General features: G+C 40.9%; 1 protein-coding gene across 1 annotated transcript in view; it reads left to right on the top strand.

The window, feature by feature from the left end:
- lamc3 (laminin, gamma 3) overlaps positions 1 to 21,704 on the top strand; it is a gene marked incomplete at its 3' end in the record, with an annotated part of 159,122 nt that overhangs the window by 126,576 nt on the left and 10,842 nt on the right. The window contains exons 13-20 of the mRNA XM_079659941.1: positions 11,594 to 11,782; positions 12,042 to 12,287; positions 14,074 to 14,227; positions 14,570 to 14,712; positions 14,876 to 15,054; positions 18,366 to 18,546; positions 20,132 to 20,367; positions 21,429 to 21,505. Of these exons, the coding sequence (XP_079516067.1) occupies positions 11,594 to 11,782; positions 12,042 to 12,287; positions 14,074 to 14,227; positions 14,570 to 14,712; positions 14,876 to 15,054; positions 18,366 to 18,546; positions 20,132 to 20,367; positions 21,429 to 21,505 (1,405 nt within the window). The remainder of the gene's footprint in view (positions 1 to 11,593; positions 11,783 to 12,041; positions 12,288 to 14,073; positions 14,228 to 14,569; positions 14,713 to 14,875; positions 15,055 to 18,365; positions 18,547 to 20,131; positions 20,368 to 21,428; positions 21,506 to 21,704) is intronic.

Genomic DNA, 21,704 nt, shown 5'->3' on the forward strand with positions numbered 1-21,704 from the left:
CAGTCACCTTGACTTTGTTTTTAGCGTCCTTGACTCCCTTCTGTGCAGACTCCTCTCCAGTTTCAAGTATCTTTCATGGTTATAATCCCTTTGTATTTATGTAGTATCCAACATGCTGTTCTTTCATAGGCTGTGTAATTTGTCAAGGCTTTAATGTAGAACAGGTTTCAGTGCCAACAATGACTTGCACCGGAATCCAAAAGCAGGTGGGAGAGGAAAAGTAGCGTGACTCAAACTAAAACAAATGTTTTCCTGTTCTTTAAAAAGATTGAAAGTGTCAGAAGACAGAAGGAAGTCTCCAAGGCGTTCTGAACACAAACGTGCTTGTATTTTCAGGACACCATAATTTATTAATGATCCTGTTTAACTGTTCATCATCAAAGTAGGTGAGTTTACACTCAGCAGGGTGAGCTTAGTGGCATGTAGCTAGAGTTCACACATCACAGGTCCCCACGGACTGTGAAGATGTTTCATAAACACTCACACAAACACGTGTTTTCCAGGAGCCTTTAAAAAATATTTCAGATGTTAAATATGGAACGCGATGTGTCAAAATAAATCAAAACCGCTGTGTTGTGTCCTCTGGCAGGAAGCTCTGGGGTTGATTAGCTTTAGGTGACTATCATAAAAGGAGGCTATTTAAAATTAGCCTGTCTCTTTTCAATGGATGAGGATGGCATATCATCTTCTGACAGCTGGCTGGCTTGTCTTTAATAAAACATATTTTTATAAAGAGGTAAACAAACATCAGACGCTCTCCGTAAATCCATAAGTTCAGGTCAAGGGGAACTATCAAAGTAAGTCGATTAGAGACACCCTGTTCATCATTTGTCACCAGGAGGGCGGACCAACCTGCTGTTCCTCCTATCAGAATCCTAATTGCTGGATAATTACCTAACGACTTGTATCATCATGCAGGGTGTGCCCACAGACAGAATTGGGATGGAGTTTATTCACTGGATGCCGAGGGAAGCTCCAGCCAATGGTGCTTCATAATCATGATTTATTAACACTCTCTGAGTCGTGTCGGTTCTATTTGCCGTAGCGCAACACAACAGATTGGAAATGTTAATATTTGTGGTGGAACGAGCAAATTGCAATCTCAGCCGAGCATTTGCGCTGCAGGGCTGATGAAGTCAAACATATGTCCTTCAGAGAAAGAGAACAAGTGTGTATGTGTGCATGTGTTTCCACAGTTTTGGACATACTTTATACTGTCCTGCTTCTATGCAGTATTTGTTAATTGCATACACACCATCCATAACATTGGGCAGAGGACATGATTTATAAGCTAGAGGAAGGGTGTTGAGGAAGGAGGGAGGTGATTGTAATGCATAGATAGAACTGAGACACTCAATTTTCTATGCAGCCCACACTGTAGGGGAGTGCTCATTAATCAACTAAACAAATGAAACACATGATGCTCTTGACACTGTAGTCTCTGCTGGGTATTGAGCATTAGGCTGCAGTATTAGAGCTGTTAGCCCTGCTTCCTGATAGATCTGTGTACATCCTTCATTGTGGACCACACGTATATACAAGCATCTTAAAATAACAATGTCAAAAAGTGTCTTGTGTCTGAAGGAAAAAATACTAATATTAGTCAAGGAGAACCTAATGCTGAGCAAGATATGTTTAGGCAACCAAATTGTTTAAATTAACCTCCATTACTAGAAACGCACTTTTTAAAGGGTTAAAGTTTAACAAAAATATGGATAACACTATGGTTGCGACCTTGCAGGGTTGCCAGGCCTTAAAGCATATCCTTCTTTGCTGTGCATTTTACTCTTATCATTTACTAAATGAATGTGATGCTGTATTAAAGAAGCTTTGAAACTGGTAATTGGAACTCTAAACTTGTCAGGAAAATGTTACTAAGGTAATAAAATAAGTGAGAACTAGGGGAATTGTTTTCATATACTTCTATACAACTGGATTAGCTTGATTACACTAAGAATAACAACTTAAAAAATAAGAACTGTTTGCAGGCAAAGTCAAATTAGTAGTCGAATAGTAGAATTTCAAAATTGGGGAAAAAAGTTATAAGTGCATTGCTTTAGTCTGAGACATTTATTAAAGGTCCCATGTCATGCTTTTCCGGTTATTATTCGTCCCCTTGTGTGTTATGAAGGTTTTTATGCATGTAAACGGTGTGCAGAGTCACAAACCCTCAAAGTACACCCTGTAGCGAGTAAAACTCTATCACAGAGAAGACCTGTCTATGCTGCCCCAGAACGCCTCGTTGGAGATTTCTCTTTTTCCATTTCTCTTTTTCCATTTCTCTTTTTCCATTTGTTTCTTCCGGGAACCGCATGACGTCATGCGGTTCCCGGAACCAAAATGGACCAATCCGCGGAGATCCTCACACACCTGGATCCCTTGGCGTCACTATCAAACGCAGTGGGGGGACCTTTAGCGTACATTTTCAACTAACAGGGAGTCCCATTGACTTGCATAGAGCTCCCTGGTTGGTAATAGACGAGTTGGGATCGCGGAGAAATGCTCTCCGCAGACCCATTTTCACAGTGTTTATAAACCTCTTTCTTACTCAATATGAAGCCACACTTATTGTTTTTACTCCGGCTGTGAGTGTTTGTGTGTGCTCAGGATGAGTTTCGCGCTGTCCCGCTGTATCGGCGACCTGGAAACCCAACCCAGTCTCACGGCATTTCATGTTATAATTACAACATTTAATCTATTGATTCGTGTTCACCAACACGATTTTCCCCTTTTTTTCGTGTCACACAGATCGATTTTAAAAGCAATGTATTTCTATTGGTAGTATGTTTCGTGCCTGCACCACGTCTTTTTGTCCGTTCGGGTCTTGGAAAACCGGAAGCTGTGGGGTTCATAAAAACATCTTCTTACTCAATATCAAGCCACAGTTATTGTTTTTATTTTAAATCGTATAATGTCGGACATTTTTTGTCGTCTGTGAGGAAAATAAATGGGGCTCAGAGCCTCAGAATACTGAAATCTGTATTGTTTTAAATCTTTTTTTCCTTCTAATTTGTTATTCTTTTCTAAATAACAGACTGTTATTTACTCACCAATAACACACAAGTATCCTTGTTTTTATTTATTTGTTTAATTCCATAATCTCTGGCTTTTTTGGCATCCGTCAGGAACTGAATTTCAAAATAAAAATAACCGGAAACAGACGTAGGCCTATAAGGGACATTTCGAGCATCATTGCGATACACAGCTACTGAACTGATTACCCAAGATCCTCAGCTATGGTTTAAGCTCGCTGATTGGATGTTTTAGCCGCAATGCTTGTAGGGATATGGTGTTAATGCCATATCAAATCCGAAAAACATTTCTGAGTTTAGGATGGTCGAAGACACTACACTACCCATAATCCCCAGCTATCGTTTAGGACTACTGTCCTCGTGATTAATCTTCCAGCGCTGGGATTGGATGTTGGAGTGGCAGTGCGCCAAGGTTACGCCGAGCGTCAAACAGCTGTTTGAAATGGAACAAAACCACGCCAGATTATCCAAAACTGGAATCGAACGCCCCCCAGAACTACACATGCTGGCTATTGTGTTTCGCAAAATGTTCTATGGGACGTCTCTACTGAACGTTTTCGTTTTCCCCACAATTAGAAGTTGCCAGTATTAAACACATTGGTGTTATCAAATGTAAAACATATAATTAATAAATGGGTGAAAATCGCTTGTATCCATAATGCGCAGCATTAATATATACCCACGTGACAGCTCATTGTTACTTTGTAATTCTACTCTACTAGAATACAGAGGTTAACCTGGTATTCTTACTCCACTACACTTATTTATATCATTGACCTTCTACTTTCCCCCTATGAAAGTATGTACTCTTAATATTTTTTTCATCAAATATAACACATAAAAACAATAATTCAATAACGTGCTTTAACCACTAGGCGGTGCACACAAGGTACACACAACCATAATAACTTTGTATTATTAGTGTAGGACACTTATGTATGTACAACATCTGAAGATGTGTAGTTTTATTCATGCTTTCACATAATTTTACACCATATTGCTATACTATTTCAGACTCAGTATTACATTCTTATATTAAAAAAAAATCATTAATATCTTTAAAAACTACAAGTCCTTTTATATCAGCTGTGCACCGTTATGGTGTCAATATAACATATCTACGAATTAGGTCAAATGTAAAGTCAGCCGAATTAGTGTTGATACTGCAAGGAGACGTATTGTGCAAAGAGAAATTGAAGATGTTGTTTAATTGTTGATATATTTATGATCCACGTCAAGTATTCAGTTTTGGTGGCATTTCTTCCAGTTTTTCCAAAGGTCTTCTCATCAGGGCTCTATAAATAAAGAACTACATCAGATCTGTAATATTTAATGCAGCCGAACCGTGTATTACAATGCCGTTATGTGATGACTTTCAAAGAGAAAAGCAAGCACACTCGGAATAAAGTATTTTCTTAAAAAAAAAAAAGGTTTTTCGGATTTGATATGGCATTAACACCATATCCCTACATGCATTGCGGCTAAAACATCCAATCAGCGAGCTTAAACCATAGCTGAGGATCTTGGGTAATCAGTTCAGTGGCTGTGTATCGCAATGATGCTACTGTACGTCTGTTTTCGGTTATTTTTATTTTGAAATTCAGTTCCTGACGGACGCCAAAAAAGCCTGAGATTATGGAATTAAACAAATAAATAAATACAAGGATAATTGTTTGTTATTGGTGAGTAAATAACAGTCTGTTATTTAGAAAAGAATAACAAATTAGAAGGAAAAAAAGATAAAAAAACATACAGATTTCAGTATTCTGAGGCTCTGAGCCCCATTTATTTTCCTCACAGACGACAAAAAAAGTCCGACATTATACGATTTAAAATAAAAACAATAATTGTGGCTTGATATTGAGTAAAAACATGTTTTTATGAACCCCACAGCTTCCGGTCTTCGAAGACCCGAATTGACAAAAAGACGTGGTGCAGGCACGAAAGATACTACCAATAGAAATACATCGCTTTTAAAATCGTTCTGTTTGACACGAAAAAAAAGGGGGAAATTGTGTTGGTGAACACGAATCAATAGATTAAGTGTCGTAACTATAACACGAAATGCCGTGAGACTGGGTTGGGAAACCACACCAGTAAGCCAGCTCACTGAGCAGCGAGCCTCGCAACGTCCCGACCAATCAGAGCACACTGGGCTCAGAGGGAGGGGGGGGCAGGAGCTCCAACAAGCCGTTTAGGACAGAGAGTGAATACACATACATACAGAGATGCTGTATGAGAAACCAATGTGAGTTTGGAAAATTGCACAATTTAAATCTATTTTAGTAGACCTCAACAATGGAACTATGATCAGTAGAAATGGCCATGACATGGGACCTTTAAAGCTTTAGAATGGACTATACATTTTCAAAACAACTATCTTGAGATCTTGTTGCATAGATTTTGAAATGTGTTTTTACCAAATTGTCAGTCTGATTAAAGATGTTATCTAGTTACATTATGGTAAAGTATAATCTGGTGTTTTTATAGCTCAAATCAGCAGTTCTCTGTGTCTGCTGTTCTGATTTGGTCCCTTCCTTTAAAGCCATACTAGCAGCGGGACTTCGGGGAATGCAATAGCAGTCTGTTGATCGATCTATCACCACTTTGACGCAGACTGAAATACCCCAGCAATCACTGGATGGATGAACATGAAAATATGAGCAGACTCTCATAGTCCCCAGAGGATGAATCATTTCATACTTTACAGATCCTTTGACTTCTCCTCTAGCCACCACCATGAGTATGACATTTGTGGTTTTGACTTATTTTTACATATTTGATGGATTGCCATGGAATATGGTATTGATATTCTAGCTCATGCCCTCAGCCTCAGGTGTTTTATTGTTTAGTCTGCATAAGCACATCTTAGCATTGTCTTATAAGAAGGCAGCTATAGTAAGCTGCATTCTACTGGATGCATCATCTGCTTTACGAACCCCAGAATAAACAAGGTCTTCTGTTTCTTTTCTCTTTCATAGCAGCATATGCTTGTTTCCAACTATGACATTTGTGCAGGGCCAACTTTTTTTGAATAATGCACTGTGGTTTTGCATAGCTAAATGTCACACCCTCTGCAGTCTGGTGGAGCAGTCCGGGAAACAGAAGCTTTTGTTTGTTTGTTCTTGGAGCGGACCACCAGGGGCTCCTGCAGTCAAATGCATTGAAGTCCTGCTAAAGGCCATCACCCAGAATACCTGTCTCATTGCATCACTTAGGGTACAGAAGAAATGAACAAACATGCTTCTCATTGCAATAGCCATTAGAATGCTGGGTACAAATGGAGGATATTGCGAATAAGTGTTTACCAATAAAAGGCTGCTTTACAATGAGACTGAAGAGGCAGGGCTTGCATTTCCCAAATGCCTGCTCAAATGCCATCTTCAGCTCTCTAAGGTCATTAGTTAGAGAAATCTATGGAAGAAAGTTGAGGCAGACTAACTGATAGAGAGTGGAGCCGGCTCAAGCACTGGCTTATTCTCCTGCCTAATCTCTCTGGTGGGCTGCATTTGTTGCAGGCTAAGCCCTAAGAAGCACAGTCTGTATCAAAGTGATGGGATATGAGGAGCGAGGGGAAAGAGGGAAAGGAAGTGAGAAACAGCCAAAAAAGACGGATGTAGACAGTTTGAATGAATCTTACCATGTCATTTCTCAAGCTTATCCCATTCATCACGCTTTACTTATCTCCTCACAAGCAGTGCATTTATTTTACACCAAAATAAACAGAAAGATAAACAATGTGCATACGCTGTCTTCCCGCCTCGGTCTGCAGTCACACTGCCAGAGATGGTTGATTTGAAAAGGTTTCAACCTTTGCCTTGATGAAATTGGTTTAGACAAGGAAGACTTAGCACAACCAACCTGTTGCATCACCAAAATGAATAAAAATGTGGATGTTTTCCATGCCTAAAAAGGGCAAACCTTCAAAGAAAGCCCTGAAAAAAACGAAAACTAGACAAATGTATATAAGAGAAACTACAGAAAAGCATGGAAACTCTTGTGATACGTATAAAAGGACAATAATGACATTTTGTATTTTACCTGTGCAAAGTCAGGGCGGGTTGAGAGGTTGTGCTGAGGCATGGGGAATAATGTTAATCATGTTCACTATCTTAATTTAGCATGTTAGCGTGCTAGTACTCGTTGCTCGTATTGTGCAACAAAGAATGGCATTGGAAAAATTCGAATTTTGACATGATTATGTCAAACCATTGGCAGTCAAGCCAATAGTTATTGAAACATTTCAGTTTGACTTCATGATTGGCACAAAAGTTGTTACAAGTCATTATTTTGCAACCCAAAAATAAGCAAATAGATGATGAAACATTTCAGTAAAAACATGTGAATCTCATGTTGATGTTTGCAGAAAAGTATGGGGATCATCAAAGCCATAGAGATCATCATCTGGGGACGGCTTTTACAGTGATTGTTGTCCATCCAGTAGATGTTGAGATATTTCACAGCAAGCATGAGAGGAAAAGTCAGGGGGAACCAAAAGATTCATATTTTGGGACCATAATTGTTTTCAACCAACGTATGGAATCCGGAGGATGAGATATTTCAGTCTGGACCAGAAACTTGTTAAATCAGCTGAATAAAAGGGCAAGATATTTAACACGAACATTTGATCAGAGTAAAATGCAGAGTCAATTGTTTATCCAGCTCTATTTCAGCAGCTCTGTGACCCAGAGCGAGACAACATGAGCTACAGCGCTGCTGATACACTTCCCATCCCGTCACCCCAGGGCCTTGGACATCACCATTCTGCTGACTGCCTCCATACACAAAACAGGAATGGATGCATTTCTTTTCCACAGTCACAGTATGACAAAACATATATCCCCAGTCATCCATATTGTGTGCATTATGTATGGGGTTGGACAGAATATACAAGCCCTCCTTCTGTCCTTCCAACATCCGCCCTCTCTCCTCTGCAGCAGACCCCACTGAAGAGCCACATCTGCAGGGGCAGGCGCTGGCAGCATATCTGTGTTCAATTATAGAGCAACATCCCCATCAAACAGTCCCGCAGCACATTTACCCCAACTTCTACCCTCCAGGGTGGAGCTGCAAACAGAATGTTCCCTCTCTGTCTCTCCCTTTCTGTTGTGTTTCCTCCTCTCCTTCATTAAATCAGGGAGTTCACATGCATTAGTAAATACTTTTTCTTGGCCCGAAGCTTTTTAATGTTCCACTGGGTTGAGTTGACAAGCCTCCTGGAAAATGTGGAGGTCTTGAAAAGCTCATGTTTTTGAGATTACATCTATACTTATGTAAAGCAAGAAAGAAATGGAAGAAAAAAAGAAATCTTATGTTCTGCTTCTACTGTGCAGAAGAGCAAAAAAAAAACTGAACAGTCACATGACTCGAACAGCCACATGTTGCTTTAAACTCATGTGGCTTTGTTTTACTTGTATTTCTCGCCTCGCACGTCATCAAAGAACCCGCACATTGCCCTTTCTTCTTCACAGAGACCTCCCAAGATGGTGCAGATTGATATGCAATGATCTTCAGAAACTCAATTTGGTCTGAAAATAAATGAGATTGTTTGGGGACAGGGATGAAATAACAGAAGAGAGGTGTGCTGTTTGTTCTCCTAAACAAAAACATATTTAAGATCCATTTCATTTATTTGTTGTTACAGCTTTTACAGGCTTCTGCAAACAATGATAACCACTATCTTTACAAGAGCTTCTCATTGCACTCTGTGTGGTAGGAACACCACACAAATGAATGACGCACGAGTGTGAACACGAGTGGAAAAAGGTTGACGGCAAAAGCTTCCAGGCTTTCATTTGTTCTGTAGTACCTCTGTGCCTCTGCCGCTATAATACGGTGATGTATCCCCACGTACTCCTATCCTCCACAAGGAGCATCCATAATGAAGTGCATTAGTGTTTTTGTAGAGTAGGCTACAATGAGGAGAAGAGTGGAGGGATGAGGTGCAGGTAGAAAGGGTGCTGGTAGAAGAGAGCTCTTTGGAGAGTAATGTGTATACAATGGCTTCTCTTTGAAAAAGCAACTGCTTGTTTCCCATACAAAAATATCGCTTTGCCATCACCGAAGAGTGAGGCAGAGTTGAAGTGCAGCGCTCCATAGCGGATACGGGAGGAGGAGAATAGGGTGATTGTGTAGATTTATCAAAGGATTTCAAAGTGTGCAGATACAGGGGGAGCTTCACAGAAATCCCATACCATTAAAGGCTGGTCATTCATTGAAAAAGATTATTCAGCAGGGATGTTATTAAGTAAGGATGATTAGCATGACGAAGAGGAGTATCATGTAAAGAGCAGGCGACGGTTTGTGATGCATGCCGTTAGCTTTTCCGAGGAGCCGATGGAATGATAATAGTGACGAGGAGGACCTCATATCACGCTCAGTCATCTTCACACTCAGTAAAGTCAGCACATTTCTGCTGCCATTAAATGTATTATGGCTCATTGGGGAGTGACACCGCACACCATCAGTGTCATTGTAATGAAATTCAAGAAATATTCTCCTCTTTATGCTAGGAACAATCATTATTACTAAATACTCTGTTTAAATGACTGGCATTACATGCTTGGAAGTCATGTATTATTCACCTCACTTCATCGAGGAACTAATGATTTTCTTTTTACCCAGAAGTCTACGCTCCATCGGGCAACGGGGATAATTGTTCCCCCAAATGGTTGTGTGATCAATTCAGCTTGGCAGACGTTATTCTATCTCGTATACTTAACTTACAGGTCTGAAGTTAACAGGGCTTTACTTAGTGATGGCAGACATTGGTTGCAGTGACCCTGTAACCAGCGGCAACATTTTCTTTAGTTCAATATTCAGTGGTGTGAGCTGATTTCAAAATGCACAGCGAAGAGCTCCACGCTGATTTACACTGTAGGCTATGAGCAGAGTGATGGGACATTTTAATGAGGACTCTGTAAAATCCCATTTGCTCGCATGCATCGAGGACTTATTGGTGTTCTCTAGAAAAATCAGTTATTGCAATTATTGTTATCAAACCAAGCTGAAGCAATTTCACAAACTTTGACATTTTTTAAATGATTCAAATAATGTAAGTTCTCAGATATACGGACGCTCTGTGAATATTAAAAGCCAAACACCATGCACTGCAGCAGGAATGCTAAATATCTTCTCACAGCAGTTTTTGTACACTTCAAACTGCATAAATGTTAATTCAAATGTAATGAAGGCTTATTTTCTTTGTGGTTTCTGAGAATGTTAACAGTTATTACTTTATGGGTCTCTGTAAGCTTTAGTCAGTCACTTATTAAATTAGATGCCACATTGTATTATGTCACATTGTCACTGTTTCATTTCAGAAGTTGCACGAGTTCAGTAACATAGGGGTTTAGAGGGTGTGTGTGTGTTGGTCCGATCATCACTGCAGGTCACTGAACTGCAGCAGGGTTATTCTACTCTCAATCTTTTTGCTATTTTATAGTCATACAGTCCTCCGAAATATTATATCAGTTTCTTCACCACTGCGTTTTCACAAAGTATGCAACGGGAACATTCAATTTAATTCAATTCAGGCACCTGCGATCAATTTGAGATGATATCATATGCCCATTTAACACAATAAGTTACTTCTAAATCAACTCACAAAAAGCACCTAAAATTTGACTACTTTATTGCTGTCGTTTTAATTTAAAAAAAAGTTATACCCGTGTGTTGTTTACCATGAAGTGCAACGTTTGTCATGTTTAAACTATTTGAATGTCTAAGAAAGAGCTACTTGGATAGAGAAGATGAAAAGCGTACTCTAGGAATTTCAAAATGAAAGCATATCATGAAGATGACGATATGTGTTGATGTTTTCACTCCTTCCAACAACGTTATAGATCATTTAGCACTAAATCGATCCATATCATTGTAGCCGGTGGGAGCTAACACTAACAAGCACACTAACAAGCACAGAGAGCCTGACATTACAACACACACACACACACACACACACACACACACACACACACACACACACACACACACACACACACACACACACACACACACACACACACACACACACACACACGCACACACACGCACACGCACACGCACACACACACACACACAGTGAATTAATTATCTGCTCAGGACACATTATTGCATAGCAAATAGTTGTGTGTTGCTATGTTGATGCTGTGAACACCATATATAGAAAGCGGTTTCAATTTGTGTTTTTTTTTTGCAGGGCTCTCAAAACAACAGTTTGTTTTTAAGGACATCATAGAATTGGGAATCTCTCCCACTTGTTGGGGGAATTGCTTTACTTCTTGAAGGTCTTTCGGACTGCATTTGGTTCTTATATTTCCCAAAGCAATTATAGTCATAGTGAATTTAGTTGTCTTCCGCTCTCCATGGTGGGCTATGGGGACTTTTCTTTTTTTACAGGATCAGGCTTCAGAGTGTTTGTATGAAGTTATTATGGTCAGAGACACAGCGCACTCTAGTGGTGATGGATGACACATCGCCCTCTGTGTTTTATTTGAGTGTTAAAAACAATGAGGCATACAAGCAGGTGTGTGTAATCGTTCCACTGCTCTCTTTTTTTTCAGGGGTGTGTGAGTGCTCAGACTTCACTACTGGGATGACCTGTGAGCACTGCCTGGACGGTTACTACGGCAACGCTTTGATTGGCACGCCTGCGGACTGTCAGCATTGCCCTTGCCCGGACCGTACCAGCTGTGCCAAAATTGCTCAGACAGGACAGGTGGTCTGCACCAACTGCCCTGCAGGACAGACAGGTGAGAAAATATATTTCTCTTTTTTTTCTGGCACCACCCTCTCAATATTTCTCTTGAAGGAAATGATGAGAACAAAAAACCTAATTTGCAGGGATTCATTTGACAATGCCCCCTTTGATTCACACATCTGATATTACATTTAGTTACATCAGAGTCAGAGGTGACATGGGGGATGACCTCCAATCTCATTCATTCATCCTGTCTTTTGCTTTCACCTGACACCCCGCCCACCCCCCCACCCCCCCATCCCCCCACGTAGGGATCCGGTGTCAGATGTGTGAAGATGGTTACTATGGTGACCCACTGGGACAATCTGGTTCGGCTCGCCCATGTGTGAGATGCGACTGCAATGGTAACGTGGACCTCAACGCGCTGGGAGTGTGCGACCACCTCACTGGGCGATGCCTGAAGTGCCTGGGACACACGGAGGGAGAACACTGTGAGCGCTGCCAGAGGGGTTTCTACGGCGACGCCCTCAACCAGACAGCTGTGCAGAAGTGCAAAGGTGAGTAACTGAGGAGAGACTCATGCTAAATCATTATTTATGTAGAAGTGGTGAAAGAGAGTGATTCTATTTTGGCCAGAGAAGTCCCTCTTAAAAATGTACTTTACTTCTACTACTGTTGTTTGAGCTTCCCGCTGCAGACACTAAAATAACTGCTGTTTTTCATACAACTTTCACATATAATCCATTCACCTGTGCTCATCTTAAATCTGAGTTTCGGATGTGTACACTGAGCATGACTTGTGACAAAAGAATTGATTGGATGTCAATCATGGTCCAATGTGCAAAAATCTGAATCGGAAATCCTTTATATGTCCTAAAGCGGGAAATGTACAATGTTATATCAAATTGGACAGAACAATTAATGACAAAATAAAAGATTAAAGGGGCCCTATTATGCTTTTGGAGTTTTTCCCTTTACCTCCGGAACATAGTGACATCACTGTGTAACACTCGAGATTATATTGGCTAACGCTCCAACACTTTGTATGTGATAAGGCTAAGGGGTGGGACATCTCTAAGCGGTTGGACAATCACCACATAGCCGGCCAGCTAACCAATCAGAGCAGACTGGGCTCTGGTTTCAGACAGAGGGTGAAAAGAGGCGCTGCAGCACAGGCAGTATGAGAGAAGTAAAGACCTTTCTGAACATTAAAGCATGGAGACATGCAGCGTTTCCGCCAGGGGGGCGTCTTGCCGTCATTTGACGCCCTTATTCAGCTCGGGACGCCCTGAACACGTGCCAAGGGCGTCCAAAAATATTAAAAATTCGAGAGAAGATCGAGAAAAAGGACAAGGACATCCCGCTGTTGGAGGGGCGAAGGAGTCTGGTGGGATTATTTTCGGAGTATTGAGGATCGTTTCCCCGACATCGGCGATGCCTGCTACAGGACAACACGGAACGTGCGCGATTTGGACGCGATGAGCGGGGGGGTTTTAGTGGAGCGTGACCTGCGAGCACCAGAGCCCCGCAGCGGTGAAACTGAGGCTCCGTGGTAAACTGTGATAACATGAAGAGCCGTTTGGGAGCCGGCTAGAGCCGAGCCAAATGAAATAAATATAATAAAGCTCACTAACGTAAAAAAACAGTATCTATAAGGGACGGCTCAAGTCAAAATTCTATTTGATTCATAACTGCTTTTATTTTTCTATTTATCTTCTAACATTCCTGGAGTGTGTCTTCACAAATCCTTGAGTCCTCTGTTAAGACATGCACGTCATGCCATGAAAATACCTTTAAGGATTCAAATGTTTTTGTTCTCTGCAGCGGAGTCAAGTAATAGTCGAATTCCATTAAAGATTACATAGCCTTGAGTCTAGCTTTTAAATGAACTCAATTCTGCAGTTCACGTTGGACTCTTTAGTCGAGAAAGGCAAAAGCTTAAAATGGGGTGTAGAAATGGCAGAGTCAGAAAGATATCTTCAAGAAAAGGAAAAGATAGAAAGGTCTTTGGGTTCAGAGAATTAAAAAAAGGTTTAAATGTAATGAAATGTTGAGATAGGACTACACAGACATACCCTAAGTCTAATAGCTATGATATGTTCCTCCTCTGACTTTCTAATAATACTTCATTTATACCTGTACGCCCCGGGAGGAATTTTTGTACAGAAAAATGTCAAGGAAAGATCCAAGAGTCTCTTTGGAGCTGTCTTTAATTTTCTTCCATTTCCTCAAGCAATGGAGTGAAATCAATAAAAAAGTCCTCCATGCTAAGGTGATAAACTGCCAACATATGAGTAGTTACCAATGTAATTTAAAAAAAAATGTTTTATGTGTTTCTTCTAGCGTGCAGCTGCAGTCCTGGAGGAACCTCTGGCTATGTGAATGAATGCCACCCTCACACAGGAAACTGCCTGTGCCTCGGTCATGTGACCGGACGGGACTGCAGTTATTGTGAAATGGGCTTCTTCAACCTCCAACCAGGCGTAGGATGTGAGAGGTATAAACACCTGTCAGGTAGATTTGTTGATAAGACAAATGTATATACAGCACCTCATATATTATCTTATTCAAGTTTTTCTGCTTTTTTTGTGCATTACTCTCTTCAGAAAACTTCAGTTTTCACAGGAAACAGCTTAATGTGGCTTTATGCAACAAATATACTTAGTTAGTTTGAAAAAAAGATTGTGTTTTTGGGTAAAATAACTATGAAGGTGGCAAGTTTACATGACAAATTACTGAACTTTGGCAATTATATCAATTCTGGTTTCAAATGGGATACACACAGCCATATCCTGGTTGAAATCCCTCTATTATTGAGACATTTTCCTGCCTCTCTTAGGTGCAGGTGTAGCCCTATTGGCTCAGCGTCCGACGCTTGTCATCCAATCACAGGGCAGTGTGTGTGTCGTGCAGGAGTGGAGGGGACGCTGTGTGATTCTTGCCGAGTGGGCTTCTTTGGATTCTCGTCACGAGGTTGCAGAGGTACAGGACTTTACTGCAGGCATCCTCTAATCCTTTAATACACCTTCCAACACAGATCCCACATGAAGGCATTTCTAACTCTTCAAATGTTTACCTCTGCCCCCCCAAACCCACCCCCCTCCCTCTTCCTGTGCCCCCCCTGCTCTCCTCTGGCCTCTCGCAGCCTGTAACTGCGACCCCATGGGCTCCGTCTCCATGCAGTGTCACGGTAACGGGACCTGCCACTGTCGCCAGGGCTTCGTGGGTTACAAGTGTGACAAATGTGAGCTGAACTATTTCCACAGCAGAGACACCCACCAGTGTGAGGAGTGCCCCGTTTGTTATGGCCTTGTGAAGAAACAGGTGAGATTATGGTTGTTTGTGTAATAACCGTTATTTGCGGGAATTTTCAAATTCTAGAATTTTCCAGTGATTTTTAACATGCATTACTGGTTTTTTGGGCATGGTTCGACTGAAACGTGAAAAACATTTGAACATCAGAATGCCATTTAAGTTGTTATGGCCAACTTGTTGCCTGCAGCAGATATGGACAGCAGTAAATAACTTCATAAGTAATCAGAGACATTGGTACAACTGCAAAGCCTAGTAGCCCTTTAATTTACCCAGTGCACATTGCTTCAGCCTAAGCCAGGGGTCGGCGACCTTTTTGATATGAATTACCATAAAAAAAAAAAATGTCATCAGTGTGCCGACGATCGTGAATTATCAACGGGGGGGGGTGAGGAGCTCGACGCTCGTGAACTATCAACAGGAGGGTGGGGGTAGCCTCGCTGCGGGGAAGCAGTGTGTGGACCTGGCAGCGCAACTTACATGATGCCAAATTTAACAAACAAATCTCAATAATTTGTTTAAACGGCATAATAATAAGGACGATCGTCCGCCCCTGTGTAGCATGTTATTTCGATGAGAGATGAGCAGATCTCCACTGGGCTTTCAACTAAAGACGCAGCCACGCAAAAACTGCGGCATTTGTACAGCTCCTTATGGGTAGGCCTACTGCAATTAGTGAAGTGCTTTCCTCTGTGGTGAAACGATCAGCACTGCACCACGGAGGAAGCGGCAGAAAGTCGCATGGAGTTAAAGAGAGCGGGGCTGCGTTGCGTGCATGGCTTCCTTCTGAAGGTAACGGGGGAGACGCGATCTGGCGGCGGTCTCGTTCAGGATCCGAAAATAAAATTTAAATATTTTGCACACTTATTCCACTTATTCCTAGTGTGCCACTGGTTACGGTGCAGCGTTCCAATGGTGGCACGCGCGTGCCAGGGGTTGCCGACCCCTGCCCTAAGCCCTTTATGTACGAGCTCCCAAATAGGTTGCAGTGAAAAGCATTAGCATTTTCATTATGTATCAATAAATGTATCATATTTATTGGATAGGGCAATTCATACCTAAATTAATTTTGAGATTTTTGAGGGGGCCCAAAATATCATTTGGACAGGGATTTACCCCATGCTGCCTGCTCTAGTTGAATAAGTTATGGGTGCATGTCCTCACATACACTCAATCAATGGTTCAAATACATTTGATAAAAGCTTTACATTTTGCATGAGCAGATCTATTTCCCGAGCAAAATAACTGCTCCCTTCCCCAATTTGTCAAATCTGCCATTTATAAAGCAATGAGTTGTCATCCTGATCCCTGGTCGTTTTTTATTAATTTTTTGGCAAAAGCTGACCAATATGCAGACTAAATACAACCCCTTTGCCCTTGAGGCTTACAATAAACCCAGATTATACTCTGTAACTTACAAAAGTGTTGTAGATTAGGCTGTAGGAGCGCTCACAGCATGCATTTCTACTATATATTGTTCATATAGTGCCCACTGTGTCTTAGCGAGCACTGAGTTTTGGGGTACTTACCGACCAGCTACAGCAAACTTAACATTGACTGACCACAGCAGTACTTTAAAAGGTCCCTTAGGCACAGCAGATTTTAAAGAGTGTTTTTTTCCTGCTGAAAACAGCAAACTGATTCACCCAAACAGTGATATGAATTTGCTGGGAGTAAACCAAAACAGCCATGTTGAAAGAAGCTGAAAAGCTCTGCATAGCTGAGACTGGGTAAATGTTTCATGATTACAAGTTACTTTAGCTTTCTTTTCCTACTCTATTGAAACATATTAAACTCCAGGAGTGCATCGTATTTGAACTTTCTAGTCTTGATTTGATTGGGACAAACAACTTTTGTCTTTACTGATTGATCTTCTTATTCTGATTTGAATACATACAACCTTTAAAATACCTATAAAATACTAAAAGATGACCATCACAAGTTTGCACAACGAAGCTTCTGAGCAATAATGATGCTTCATCGAAATGTAACTTGGGATAAAAAGCTGCTAATCCTCTCATATGTGACTGCGGAAAATGTGTGTTTTATTCTGATAAATGTTGTCTTTGCTCTGCATTTGTGTAGCTAGGTGCAATTTGTTCTTGAATCAGCACAGTCCGCCCTGCAGGCTGCCTTCCTGGACCCCCATGAAAGCCTCATGGATCATTAGTATTTGTAGATTGCAAGCAAACAGTAGATGTGCAGTGAAACAGAAAGAGACGTTTGCCCTAATGCTCTCCTGTGCAGCTTCTTTCTGTCCCTTTAGATTTGTTGCAACCCACGTCTGTATGCTAAGGTGCTTCGCCCCCTGGATTCGCCTCCTGAAGCCAATTCAATAGCAGCGGCATGTTCTGTCTTCTCCCTGTACATATTCTGAAGTGGCTGTGTGTTCTCTCTGGACTGGCTTGTACCTGTGTGAATGCATGCAGTGATTTCCACAGTGTTAGCAATTCAGTGAACATCCCAAGCCTTGTCTGCTCCAAACACCTTCAATTACTCCTCAGTCTCCCCCAAGCTCTTCTTTTCTGCCTCGCCCACTCTCTCTGTCCCCGCTCACAATGTCATCTGGCTTTACACGCAGAGAAGTAAAGACTAACGAGGGAAAAGGGAGGAAGGTTGGGAAAAGACAGAGATTTGCGATCGATGATCAAGAAAGATATGAAAAAGACTCAGGACAACAGCTAAATAAAGAAACGGAAGCAATTATTAGAGGTATATTTGATACCTGTTAAAAGCAGTAGTGCACAGTATGTTAAAGCATTTTAAACTAGTGGTAAATGGACTGAAGATGCAAACCAATTAACACCTCACTTACCAGGTAATAAGATCAGCTATTTCTGCTCCCGGTGAACACACCTTATAACCTCACACATGTACAACACGTTCAACATGCCTCCTGCTTTGAAAAAGGAGTGTGATTACAGTCTCTTGTTATATAGATCCAGACCATTACAGAGTCAACAAATCTGAGCACCTTCATTCCTCTGTCAGACCTCCATTCTCCAACAAGTCTAATAGAGTTTTGTCCTGATATGCCTTCTCTGGCCACATGCTTTGCAGAGAACAGTGTGACTGTATGTGGAAACGGTGTTCCATCCTCATCCTGTTGTTGATATTCATTTATTCATTGCTTTTGGTGAAATACTAAATGTTGATATCCTGGTGTACCGAGAATCAAAGTCCTATCTCAATGCCTCTGTCTGAATAAATAAATACGAGCTGGATAGATATCTCTTTTGTTGCTGTAGTGTTGTTGTTTTTAGTTCTCGCTAAATCTGTATTCTCACTGACGCCGACGGTGATACATCTTGCTGCTGTTACAGGCAGAGCAGCTGAGGACGCGCCTGCAGGGTTTGGAGAAGCTACTGGCTCACTTTGATTGCCGAGGTAGATTTGGGAAGCAGCACCACCTGCTGAAGTATCACATGGCCAAGCTATATGAGCATGAGCACCAGAGGGAGGATTCTCTACCCAACGCTCTGGAGGATTTTCTAGCCTTCCAAGGTAACAGCAGCCAGAAGCCCAGATAATTCCACTTGGCCTGACCCCCCATTTAATGTTTCCTATGTGGTGGTGACGCCAGAGACACTTAACAGCCTTTGCCTTGTGAAATGTGAAGCCAGTTATGTGCCATTGTTAGTATCGTGTCATGTTTTTTTCTGCGCGATGATAACATGCCATATCAGTGTCAACAAGACCAGTGAGCATGGCTAAGAAATTTGACATCAAACCGCCCACGGTGTTCTGCGAAACGGGCTGTTGCTCTGTCTGTGTCCTCAGAGTTAGAGATACAACACAACAAAGCGATTAAATCAGGAAGCTGACAACAGTACAAACGCCTCCCAATTACTTTAACACAATGCTGATATATCCTCATTATCTTTGGAGGGGAAAGGGCTTACAGGCTCAACTGCACAGGCCAAATGGAGACAAATCATAACAATATAAAACAAGGCGCAGTGTGACCAACTTAATCCCTATTTATGTGACAGGCGGTGTATCTCTAATCCCTGGTTTATTATGATTATAGTTGCAATCATGATAACCTTTGTCTAACAACCCCTGTACCAACACCCTCATACTTACACACACATACACACACACGTATCGTTAGCAGCCATGCTCTTTCTGACACTGGGAGGCCTATTAATGATTTAATGAGCATGTGCGGGAAAACACCGGCACTCACACTTTTGATCTGCTATTTTATATGACAAAAAGCCACAGAGGCAAGCGATCACGCACAATGCAGCAACACACATGCAGACATAAAACACTGTGTGTCTGTGGATCCTTGATTTTTATTTATTTGTTGCTATTTTATTATACTATATATATATTATAATATAGATATTTTATATAGTGTAGTTTATGGTGTAAATGTTTTCTTATACAATTGTATTTTTTTTTTTGTATCTTTTCATTGTAAACCTTTATATAAATATTATTATACAATATTTTATTTATATTTTATTTTATTCCAAAATAAAGCAACTATCACAAAAAACATGTTCTCCGATGATAAAAAAAACTATAGGTAAGGTATACTGATTTTGATTATTCTGATTCTGAAAAGGCATTTAATAGTATATTGAGTATATTTGAACAGTCTTAAAAATGCAAAATAACATACATTTCTCTTAATGGTTTCTTTTACTGATGTTGCGTTGTTTAAACCCCAAAATAATTGGTACTATCTAAATTAATCTAATAATTATTAACGTCTTCCACAAATGACACGGAGATGAGAGTAAATCGGAAAATTATGTGAAAAATTGGAATTAAATGTCATTGCGCCCGGCATTAAAAAAGTCTTAACTGCAGAAACCCTGTTGTACTACTTCTACTCAGCTCCAGTGTGGATAGGCAGCCAGTTAGAATTCACTGGGACCAAATTAACTCGAAAAAATTCCCTCTGGTTCAGTTTTCTTTCTCACATCAAACACAGGAAAGACACACAGTGGGTGGGAGATGTGTTTTTAACTCCTGCATTCTAGCTGCAAACAGTCGGAAGAAAATTGTACTTGCTGAAATAATCAGTGAATAACTTAATGTGCTTTTATTTGCTTTGTGCCCTTTGTTCTTGCAGAGGCGCGGGAGGCCTTCATAAAGCAGTTTTCCTTGCTGGAAGCGTCCGCGGGCTCCCTGTTAGCCCAGCTGAATGGCATTACAACCACTTTGAACTGCAGCATCAGCATGACAGAGATGGAGAGCGGGACGGATGAAGGGAGCAGGGGTGTGTGTCAAGCCTTCACTGACACACTGTTCATTGTTAGGGCGTCTCAGAAACAGCTAAAGCAGGCGACACTGGACCTGGACAGCATGGTAGGCGAATCAAACACATCCTGTCCTCATCATTGTGTATTTACTCCACAGAGCTCTGGTCATTTCCATGTATTTCATTGCAGAAAATGCTCCAGGTAGCTGTAACATAAGAGTTCACCCAGTCCACAAGCATACTGATATTGTTTGTGACACAATTGATTTTTTTGTCCTTATTATGGGATGCTGCAGTTTACTCCTCTTGGTGGAACTGCTCTTTATAGATCCTCAAAGGTCCCAAAAGCAAAACAATATTTCATCCTCCACCACCCTCCACCAGAAAAGCAAAGGAACGTTTGATAGGTGCTAAAATTAGTGTCACTGCGGCACTTGTAATGTATTACGGATACCGCCGCTGTGTTATTTAAGTTTCTGGGAGATGAGAGAGAGCTTGTTTTGCCAATATATAACACTCTATTTCTGATTGTGTGCACACCAAAGCCCTTATCACTTGGGTAAGCCTGAAGCTGCAGCTAAATTAATTCCATATTAATAAGCCGAGCAGCCACCCAAAAATGAAGAACAAATGCAAGCACTGCAATTGTTGATTTCATTTTTATTTGCATTTTCCTAAATTAAATGTACCCCGGAAAGCATTCGACTGTATACACATAACATTTATCAAGTCAAAACTTCAGGGATTTATTTTGAGAGAAGTTCCTTCAAATGCTCCTGCTTTGAACGTTATATTTAATAGGAGAGGTTCATTAGAGGAACTCATTATTTGCAGAATTAAAGCCTCTGTTTTGAGGCTTGGTCATGACTTCGGTCCTGCAAAGCAATCAAAATATAGCTAAATGAACCTCTACACATAAAGATATGTTTTTTTAAATGTCCGCCCTGATTTGAATAACAGCTTTCCCACGGATCCACGATTATCTGAGCAGACAGTGTTGAGTCTAAAGAAAAACTCAGCTGTGAAAAGTTCCTTAATTACTACATGGAGACTTGAGTTCACATGATTTCATTAAACAGTCGAACAGTCTGAAGTCTCCACGAGGCCAAACGTATTATTTTTTCATGTCTCAGACCCCCTCAGCATGTTGCTTTTGCCTTATTCATAGATCATTCCTTTTGAGATGGTGTCAGGCCCTAACAAATGGAACACGATGGTCAATGACTCACAGGCCCTACTGAAAAGGTAAGTCAGGTCAATGCACCTACTATAAGAAAAATAATAATAAAGCTTTACTTATTTAGCACTTTTCATATAGCAGGTGCAGCTCAAAATACTTTACAAAATGGCACACATCACAAATCAAAACAAAGAACAAGAAATAAGGCTAAGGTAAGGCTTTAGGAAACATGTAGCATAGCAAGCAAATATAACAGTTTAAAAG

Source organism: Notothenia rossii, assembly GCF_949606895.1.
Source record: "Notothenia rossii genome assembly, chromosome: 11".
In the NCBI taxonomy this organism is placed as follows: Eukaryota; Metazoa; Chordata; class Actinopteri; order Perciformes; family Nototheniidae; genus Notothenia; species Notothenia rossii.